At 55.4% G+C, this 10,104-nt stretch overlaps 1 protein-coding gene across 1 annotated transcript; it reads left to right on the top strand.

Annotated features, from left to right (window-relative positions):
- The first annotated feature begins 1,584 nt into the window (after positions 1-1,584).
- Positions 1,585-7,930, top strand: Ndufs6 (NADH:ubiquinone oxidoreductase subunit S6). The gene is made up of 4 exons (XM_010643344.3): positions 1,585-1,720; positions 2,430-2,483; positions 6,721-6,843; positions 7,784-7,930. Exons 1-4 carry the CDS (start codon positions 1,613-1,615, stop codon positions 7,847-7,849), a joined length of 351 nt encoding a protein of 116 aa, XP_010641646.3. The 5' UTR covers positions 1,585-1,612; the 3' UTR covers positions 7,850-7,930.
- The last annotated feature ends 2,174 nt before the right edge of the window (positions 7,931-10,104 follow it).

Consider the following 10,104-nt stretch of genomic DNA (forward strand, 5'->3'; position numbering starts at 1 on the left):
CTGCAGGATGGCAGTGCCGAACCCAGCCTCAGGGTCACCCACCTCTGGTCACCGGGCCCGGGCGCTGCCCGCTGGGAAGGTAGTGGCGGCGCGGAGCCTTCACCTACCCTAGAGACCCTCCTGCCCTCACTCCCCAGCCGCACAGCCGGCCCCCCACTACCCGGCCTGCCCAGCCCCCCGCGTGCCCACGTTACCTAACACAGGAAGAGGCGGCCAGGCCACACGCTTCGGTCAGCGTCTGCGCCTTCGCTATCTAGAGCGCCCCGGTAGGGCGACGAGGAGGTCTCTGCCAGGAAGAAAGATGGCGGATGGCCGAGGGAGGCGGACTGAGAGGCGCATGCGCAATGGGCTGCCACGCCTCCAACACACCCTCCGCCTGCGTTCAGTCCTACCCAGGAAAAACTAGCACAAATAGGGTCGAAAATGCATACCCAGAATGAGAAAGAAATTAGTCAATCAATCCGGCAAATACCAACGTCTAAACAAAAAGTCAAAGATCACGTTTCCATTCAGTGACATCTAGGCAGACATGGGAAGTCTTTGTAAACAAAACAGCCAGCAACCCTAACTGGTTACAGCTAAACTGCGTTTTCCTAGCGTAATGAAGAGCTTCAGACGTACAGAGAAGTGGAACAAGCTGGGCAGTGGACACCCGCGTGGCCACCTCTCCGGTTATGGACTCAGAACTCGAGTCCATCCCGCTGTTCAGTAAGAGCGCCAGCGGGCCCGCAGTGCACCCACCGGCTAACTGCCCGCACCTGCACCTGGCCAGGCGAGAGCCAAGACGTGGAGTTGTGTCAGCTCCAGGTGACTGTCTCCCGCCACTGCACTCCTTGGGACACCTTTCCTTTTTGGGGAGGTTTTTCAGTGCGCAGTTGTTTTACTGCCCCTTCCCTCGTCAACCTGCAGGCCATCGTTGGGCCTTTGTTCCCGGAGTCACCCAGCCCTCAGCCTCTGGCTGCGGCAGAGGACACCAGCGGGCCCACCCCGAATCAAGGCCGTGCGCCTCACGCAGGAGTCTCTGCTCCCGGGGGGCCAGTGCTGCGCCCGCCCTGCCGAGTCCAGGGTCCCGCTGACCACCTCGCTCCCTGTGGCCGGCCCCTCAGCACTGTCACCCGAAGGCTCTTGGAAAGATCCTGTACAGCCAGCTTACAGGAGAGGGCCTAGGCTGAAGGCGAAGCAGCGGCCGGGCTGCGGCTGGAATGTGTACCGTGATCGGCTTTACGTAAAATGGCCTTTCTCCAGGTGTGTCTGCTTGCTGGGTGAAAACCAACAGTCGTTTACTGTTAGCTTTATTAGGGCTCTGTGGCAGAAATCCCGGAATGCTGAATGCATTTCAGGTGTTTTACTTCTTAGGGTTATCGAATGCCAAGAGAATACAATGCACCTTCACTTTTCAACTTCCCTTGCCTCGTCCTCCAAAGAGGAAGCGACAGACAGCTGAAGACTGTGCACTGACGTTACTCCCTGCAAGGTGGAATCCCAGCCAGAGAGTCTGCACCTGCCACCCAGCGTGCCGCGCTATAAGCCCCGGAAGCAGGTCCCCGCCGGAAGCCGGGCGCGTGCGTCGGCGCTCATAATGACGCCCGCCGGGTCAGAGGTCACTGGCAAAATGGCGGCTGCAGTGACCTTCCGCCGGCTGCTGGCGCTGCCCGGGGACGTTCGCGCTTTCGGGGTGCGGGTGTCGCCGACTGGGGAGAAGATCACGCACACGGGCCAGGTAACTGCTGCACGCGATGCCCACGGCTCAGGCCCGGGACTGGGCGGTGGCCAGAGCTCGCGGAGAGTGGGCGGTCGGATAGCGTCTGCGGGATCCTCACCCTGAGGCGCCTGGGGCTGAGAGTTGGGCTCGAGCCGCTGTTATTCGCCCATTCCTGCTCCGGGTCCCACTCGCACACGCCCACTCGCCTATCGGCGACTGCTGACTTTCCAGTGCTGCCCAGTGGGCTGCGGTGGCCGCCGCAGGGAACCTTCCATGGAGGGTCTAACCACCTATTTTTGGATCAGTTTTGATGCTTGTGTCTTATTAACTCATAAAAGTTGAATGATTCGAGGGTCTGCTGAGTGCACGCAACAGCTCTCAACTATTCCAGTGAACGGACTAAAATGTCACAGTATATTTAGAGGGCGAAATAAAGCTTCTTGGGCTTAAAAGGAACGGAGGTTGGGGGTTCTTCCTCTGCCAGGATCATCTCTGGCCTCCACCATACTGGACCACTCAGGCTTGCTACCTTCCTGTTAGATCATCCTGCTTGGGAGTCTGCCTGAGAAATGCGACTGCATGTACAAGTGCGCTCCATCCTCTTTGTTGCTGACTCGTTAATGACCTAAAATGTGAAGAAAAACACTTTCCTGTTATACTTGGCATGATATTGTGACCACTTTCAGAATTAGGCAGTAAAAATCACGGATGGTCTTTTTTCTTTCAGGTTTATGATGATAAAGACTACAGGAAAATTCGGTTCGTAGGGCGTCAGAAAGAGGTGAGTAAAAGATCTAGTAAAAGATTCCTAAAACTTACAGAGGTCCTTAATCCTAACACATGAAATGCACCAAAATGCAAAACTTTCTGAGTGTGGACATGGAACTACAAGTGGAGAATTCCACCCTTGACCTCATGAGATAGGTCTCAGTCAAAACACAGGCAGTTTAAAAGTTTCATATATAGTTATTTTCAGGCTGTGTATAAGATGTAAAGAAACAAATGAATTTTGTGTTTAGATTTGGGTTCCATCCCCAAGATTTCTCATTATGTATATGCAAATATTCCAAAATCCAAAGCACTTCAGTCCCAGGTGTTTGAGGAAAGGGGTGTTCAACCTCTGTCACCTACAAGAAGTGAAAATTATAAGACTTAAATCCTTCCCATATCTCAAGCACCCTACAAGCTCTTGAATTCTGAATGTTCATTGTGTTTGCTTTTTCCTTTTAAAACATATAATAACATAACATCTATAACCATAGCATCCTATAACCACTTATATATGAGAATGACCTTTGTTTTCATTTCTGTGTCTCAGATTATTCTTTAAATCACCTCTTGAGGTATGCTCTTCATAGTTTTCACTAAATAAGCCAGGCTGTGTTCTCACAGGGGCTCTTCTCTGAGTGGGTCTCACTCCACACATTGCAAGGGGAAATGGGTTAGTTCCCACACCCATGATGGGGCTGCTGGAGAAGAACACTAAGAATGGAGTATTCTTCTGAAATGAGCCTGTGTCTTACATGACTCCCTCTCTCACTCGTGTCCCCAGCTCCTGAATCTCACCCTTTTTAGTTCAGGCTGTTTTTGTCTTCCATGGTCACCTTAAGTTACTCTCCTTCCTATTTCAGGTGTCTAAATCCCTTTGCCTCTGCTTGTGGCTGCATTGTTCCTTCCCAGTGCCTGGTATTTCCATGATAACATCTGTTCGGGAGCTACAGGGCATTCTGGAGAAGCTCCCATGTTGGCCACTGGCCATTATAATTCCTGTTCTCAGATTTCAGCCAGGTGGCTGTTGTGTGACTGACTGATGGGAGAAATTTGTATTTTCCTTACTGGCTGTTCGCCAGTGCTGTCATATGCTGGGCTGGAAAGGATCCTGAGGGCTGCTCCGGCTTGGAAGGAGGAGTGAAGCATCTCCTGTCTGTTGGGTGTGGTGGTGGAGAGGTGTGGGTAGTGAGGCTGCCTCCGGTGGGTAATAGCTGTGTGCATTTGCAGGCTGCAGGCTTCACACTGAAACTCAGCGCAGGTTAGTGCCTCTGAAGTTTTCTCATTTGTAAGTTGGAAACCTTGTGAATATTTTTTGTAGTAAGTGTTTGTCATTATAAGCATCCTGTGGGATGATGCAGATTGCCTTGCAAGCCTGAGTGTGACCAGCCCTCCTCCTCCCTGTCCTCGGAAGCCTTCTTGGTTCATTACTTGGCCATGAATATATTCCTGGCTTCACTCCTGCTGTATGTGCTGTGGCCTTCGTCCTGAAGAGCTGTTTTGCACCAGGAGCGCGTGGCGTCGGGAATGGGAATGGGGCCTCTGTTCTTTCACACAGTCAGAAAAGTCAGGCTTTCCAGATAGGTGTGGGAGCACGATGTTTACAAGTTGGTTCTGTGGTGTTGCCAGGGTGATTGGGCCTGTAGTTTGCCTTTGGCAGGGTCCCATGGAATCAGGGAGGTTGTCTCAGTGGAAACAGCATCCACTCCAGGTGTCCTGGCCTGGACAGGTGGTCGGTCTGAGCTGGACTCCACATCCTCACTGGGCAGATGTTGTGCTGCGCTAGCAGCACTGTGGGCTGAGCAGCCAGAAAGCAGGTGGGCCCTGTTGCCTGCCTGGCCTTAGTCCTTTTCCCAGCAACGGGGTGTGGCTCCCTGTCACAGACAAAGGAAAGGGTAATGGGGAGCCTCCTAAGGTGCAGAAGCAAAGGCAGTTAGTGGAAATAGCGGAGTGAGTGGAGGAGCCACAGGACAGCTGGATGCTGCTGTCCCCGCCACTGTCCCAGCACCCCTGCCTGCTGCAGCACCGTGAGTGAGGGGCACATCTCACACCCTCCAGGTACTTGGCATCCTGTTTGGGAGGCGGCAACCTGCTCAGGCTTTACTTCTTTCAAAAGAAAGTGTTCTTTTTAAAAGTAAATTTTAAAAATAATATTTTTGGTGGGGCATCATGCTGGCGATAGAACCCAGGGCCTTGCTCATGCCAGGCAAGTGCTGTACTGCTAGGCCACACCCCCAGCCCAAAGAGATAATTTTTAGAACATTTTCAGTTTGCAGAAAAGCTGCGGAGAAAGTGCAGCATTCCCACAGGCCCCTCCTTGCCAGCGCAGCCTTGTGGACGTGTGGATAGCTCACACCTGCAGGTGGCGAAGGGCTCACACTGGTGTCGTGGGGCTCTGGGTCTAGGCATATGTGGCCACTTGCTGTTGCTGTGGCACCCAGAGTCACTCGCTGCCCTGCACACCTGTGCTCTACCTGTCAGTCCTCGCCGTGCCACATCTGATCTGTCCCCAGTTCCACTAGTATTTGAGGAAAAGCTCAGTGCCAGCCTCACCTGAAGTCCCAGGGGGCAGGATGCTAGGCATAGAGCTGGCTCTTCAGGGAGACTGGCCAGCTTCACTTCAAGGCTCCTGCCAGTCCTGACCCAAGGTGGTGGCCGCCCTGGCTTGGAAGTAAGTGTCCGGTCCCCTCTGTCTTGTTCCTCTGAAGTTAGACAGCTGCTGTTGGAAGCAGACGCCTCCGTCCTCCAGTCTTGATGCCATGGGACTGGAAGTGTGATGACCACAGGCTCCTGGTATTGGGTCTCGCCTCTGTCACTGGGTGTATGTGGTCACATTGGGCAGCCTGGCCTGTGTGCTGGGTCCAGGCTCCCACCCTGGCCAGCTTCTAGCCACGTCGGAGCCTCCGTGCTAAGCCCTTGGGGCATGGCACTGGCTAGTGGAGCAGGGCAAGTTTTCAGGCATTGCCTACCATGAAAGTGCCAGGTGCTGAGCCTGGGGGCCGTGAGGGCACACTTGATTTTTGATTCTTAGACACCTGCAGGACGCTAGGGTCTGTCACCTCTCTGCCTCCCCAGTATCCCAGCAGCATAGCTCTGTCCTGCCCAGCGGCTTGCCCTGGGCACCTGTGGCAGAGCACAGATAGGTGCTGGGCAGTGCTGTCACAGGGGCTGGCTGGTGAGTCAGGTGACCTGGGGACCTCACTGCCTCTCTGTTCTTGGGTAGCAACTTTAAGACAAAGCCACCACCAGTTTCGGAGAGCAGACAAGTGGGGGCTGCACCAGGGCCGCAGAGTTGGGCTCCCTCCCGTGCAGACACACACGCTCACTTCCTGTGACAGAGACAGGTGGGGTCAGGGTGTGCCCCGGCCCCTTCTCCCTCACAGGATGTCACCTGCCCAGCCAGACGAAGCAGCTGTGAAACGGAGGGAGATGTGGCACAGTTTCCTCTTCCTCAACGTGGCTCCTGTGGCTCCTCCTGCGTCCTGTCCTGGCCCCAGGCCCCTGGGGCAGATGCCAGGCATCATCCTGTGACCAGATCTAGCACATGGGCCAGTGAGCGCCTTCACAGGATGCCTGCGTGGCGACCGTAACAGTCACGCCCCTTTAGCTGACTGACAGGGCTTAGGACCTTCAGCTGTGCTCATCTGTGGGTTGGACTTGGGGTCCGGCTGAGCACCCCTCGCTGGCTGGCATCTGAAGCCCCTGTGTGTCTGGCCCTCACCGCTTCCTCCCAGGGACGGCGTCTGTTTCTGGACACCCTGTCTGCTGCACAGGCTCTCAGCTGGGCCGGTGCTGGTCTCCCTGAGGGTACATAGGTGATGTGTGTGTGCTCCATGGGGACGGGAAGACTCCACCTGTGAGGGCTGAGAAGATGGTGCTCGCAGACCCTGAGGGGAGCATTCTGAGGCAGTCAGAAGCAGTGCTGGGTATGGACGTGTGAGCCAGGGCGAGTGTGTGGGCAGAGACGGGCAGGGGTGTGGTGGGGGGTGAGGCCGGGGGGGTCTTGATGGTCGCTGGATCCAGAACAGGGACAGCGCGAGGCCTCTGCCCGTCTCCTGTGGGCTTATTGGGGTCTGACGGGAGGGTGCACGTGTGGGATACCCGGCTCGTGGGCTGTGTCCTGGGAGGAGGACGGTGACGACCGTAAGATTGTGTGCTGGCGGGTGTGCAGCGCCGTCTGCAGGAGCCTGCACTGAGAAGCTGCGGAGGTTTTGCACTTGCCTGTGTGAGTTTTTCTTTTCTTGTTCTAGGTGAACGAAAACTTTGCCATCGACCTGATAGCAGAGCAGCCCGTGAGCGAGGTGGGCCAGCGGGTGATCGCATGCGATGGCGGCGGGGGCGCCCTGGGCCACCCCAAGGTGTACATTAACCTGGTAAGGAGCTGGTCCCGCCGTCCCTGCCCGCTCCCACACCTGTGCGCTCATGGTGTGTCAGGCAGCGCCGCTGACAGCTTGGGCCAGTTTGGAGTGCCGCAGGCCTCTGTCTCCTCCGGCTGTCCTCCGGTCCCTGCCTAGTCTGCTGGCTGCCATGCGCAGTGCCACAGCCTGGGGCTCTGGGTCCAGGACAGCATTGTAGCCAGTGAGGTTCATCCTGGTCCCTTCTGAGGACACCGTCATCCTGGTTGGGACCCAGCCCAGTGGACTCACTTTCATGGAATCCAGTCCTCTGGAGGGCCAGGGCTCTGACGTGTGACCTTGAGAGGCAGCATGGCCACGCCCTAGCTGTCCCTCTAGTCTGTCATCCACACGGGTCGTAGAGGAGGAGGACAGAGGCCAGGGAAGCTGTGCGGTGAGTTCAGCATGGGCTGGTTTGTGCCATGCTGGGTGCTTATGCCCAGCGCTATGAAGTAAGGAACAAGAAAGGGAAGGAAAGGCAGAGCCGCACCGGGCATGTGACCTGTGCTGGACAGCGGGGAGAGGGCTCCTCCTCGGCAGGCCGCCGGGGTCTCTTCGCGTCTTCCCAACGTGGAGGTGCCACCCCGGCTTCATCTTCATTGGCACTGCATTTAGCTGTTACTGATGGGGTGCAGTGTAGCAGGCATAGACTCAAGCGGCCTGGAGCAGGGTCTGTCGTCCCACACAGTGTCTGTCCCTGAGGCTCAGCATGCGGCATGGTCACAGTCCTGGGCCTGAAGTGGCCGTGTGGGGACAGTGGGGAGCCCTCGGATTCTGTGCTGGAAGGCTCCCATTCCCACAGGGTTTCCAGGTGACTGCGTTTCGGGCAGGATCCCATCTTCTCAGGGCTTGATGTCTTACTGTGGGATTTGAGGGAGAAGTGGAAATGTGAGATCTTTCCTTTGGGATTTTTTTTCAGGACAAAGAAACCAAGACGGGGACGTGTGGCTACTGCGGCCTGCAGTTCAAGCAGCACCATCACTAGCCGGGCATGGGATGCGAGTGGGCATGCGACACCTTGGCCTTGGAGGGGATCCTGGCACTAAATAAAGGGCCCAGCACCCAGGACATGGAGCGAGCGTTTCTTTCCTGGCTCCAGTGTTCCCTGAGTGAGACACACCCCCCAGAAACGGCCCTCCCTGGGGCTGCTGCCCCCGGAGCCTGGTGCCGGGAGAGGCACAGCTGTGTCCACGTTCTGCTCAGGGCGCCTCTTCCTGTCCTCCTCAGCTTGGCTGGAGTCTGGCTCTGGGTGCCCTGGCTCTGCTCCTTTAAAAGAGGAGGAGTAGCGGTGTGGGGACCTCAGAGAGCAGGAATGGACCAGTGAGGGCACAACAGGAAACCCCTGCACAAAGGGAAAAACGACAGCCAGCCCGGGCCACCAGCTTCCCAGGCTGGGGAGAACAGATGGCTAGGAATGCTCTGGCTAAATTCAGAAATGAAGCTCTTATCTTCAGGGACTCTAGCAACTCCCATGTTTTTTGTTGCTTTCTGGTACTGAGGATGAGCACTAGGTTGCTGTGCCTCTGAGGTATATCCACAGATCTTTTTATGTTTTACAGAAAGTCCTCGTTTAATGACAAAATTATGTTTCTGCAATATGTCATCAATTAATTGGTTGCTAAATGAGGAATTATATATAGTACATTATAATATTCGGGACAAAGAAATGGTCAAAGGAGACTCCAACCTGGTTTTGCTTTCATTTGGACAAGTCTTGCATGCAGCGCTGTAATATGTAACAACACAAAAGTATAGCATTGAACTGTGCAGTACAGCCGGCAAAAGTTACAGTACTGTGTAAAGGTGTACTGTACAAAAAAGACATTGAGGCTCTATAAACAAGATGTGCAGAATCATATAAAAAAGGCAGGTCATAAGTCTGGACGGTCATTAAACAGTAGGTTGTTGGGTGAGGAACATTTATTTTGAGATGGGGTCTTGCTAAGTTGTGCACGCGGACTCGAACTTGTGGTCCTGCCTCAGCCTCCCTCAGTGCTAGGATTACAGGCCTCGAGCTGATGTGCTGGCACCAGCTGGTGGTGTGGTCTGCACCAGGCAGGCAGAGCCCGTGGCCTGGACAGCCCGGGGTGAGGACATGACATCCAGGGCTCCACTGGATGGATGAAGGCATTGAGTGGCAGCTCCTGCCTGTGATGTTATCAAAAATTACTGTGAGCATTAGATTTTTAAGATGCATTACAGTAAAAGATACACTGCCGTAAACCCCATCAAAGTTGGTACCTTCTGTGGCATCTCTGAGTCCCCTTTCCTGGGTGTCTGGTTGCTGTCATAGATGTCTTGCTGTCCTGATGTTTCTGGGTGCTTTTGACTTGGGGGAAGAGCCGGCATCACACTGGTCTGGCCTGGTGGTAAAGCAGATGAGGCCACACCGTCGTTCTTACAAGCCTCCCTTTCCATCATGTAGCATTTGCCAGAAGTATTTGCTGTTTTGTTTTTGTTTTAGACAGAATCTCACTGTATAGTGCACTTTGAACTCACTGTGTAGCCTAGGCTGCCCTGAACTCGTGATCCTCCTGACTCAGCCTCCCCAGTGCTGGGGTTCCAGATGTGTGCCACCATGCCTGGCTTCACTATATTGATCACACCTTGAAAGGACTCCCTGCCCTGTGAGACAGGTTGGGTGCTGGGCCCAGCAGGGCGTGTGCCAAGGTGCTCATGGGTATCGTGGGAGCCCGGCTTCTCAGGGCTGCCCCTGGCAGAAGTGTACAGCGCTGGGTCATGGCAGGTTGCAGTGGCACAGTATCAGACACCACAGTGGCTGTCCTCTACCCTCTTCTGGGGCCGCCTGCCTTCTAGGGGTCCCCGGTCGTGTGAGCTGAGTGTTGGGCACTACAACAGTGAGCATCCCGGAAGCTGGCGCAGCTGCTCCGGAGGCAGCGTGTCTCCTGTTCAGCTCCCTGAGGCTGGGACAGCGTCCTCTGCTGCGCCCTCAAACAGCTTGCTTCAGGTTCATTCCCCCAGAAGGGTGGTGATGGCCTGTGGGACCTGGGGCACGCGAACCAGTGTGCAGGGCACCCCACGGTTCCCAACATTCACGGCCATGATGTAGCCCGGAGTTTGTGCGCTGGCCTCGGGCCACCGACTGGGTGGCTGCACAGCCAGGCCCCCACCTGACCCTCTCCATGGGACTCAGGGGCCACCCAGACTGGGCACCCACACTGCTGTGCAGAGGCCAGACCAGGTGGCAGTACCCCCAAGAATCACTGCGGGGACAGGTTC

Source organism: Fukomys damarensis, unplaced genomic scaffold (assembly GCF_012274545.1).
Source record: "Fukomys damarensis isolate Sample0158 unplaced genomic scaffold, DMR_v1.0_HiC HiC_scaffold_1, whole genome shotgun sequence".
Classification (NCBI taxonomy): domain Eukaryota; kingdom Metazoa; phylum Chordata; class Mammalia; order Rodentia; family Bathyergidae; genus Fukomys; species Fukomys damarensis.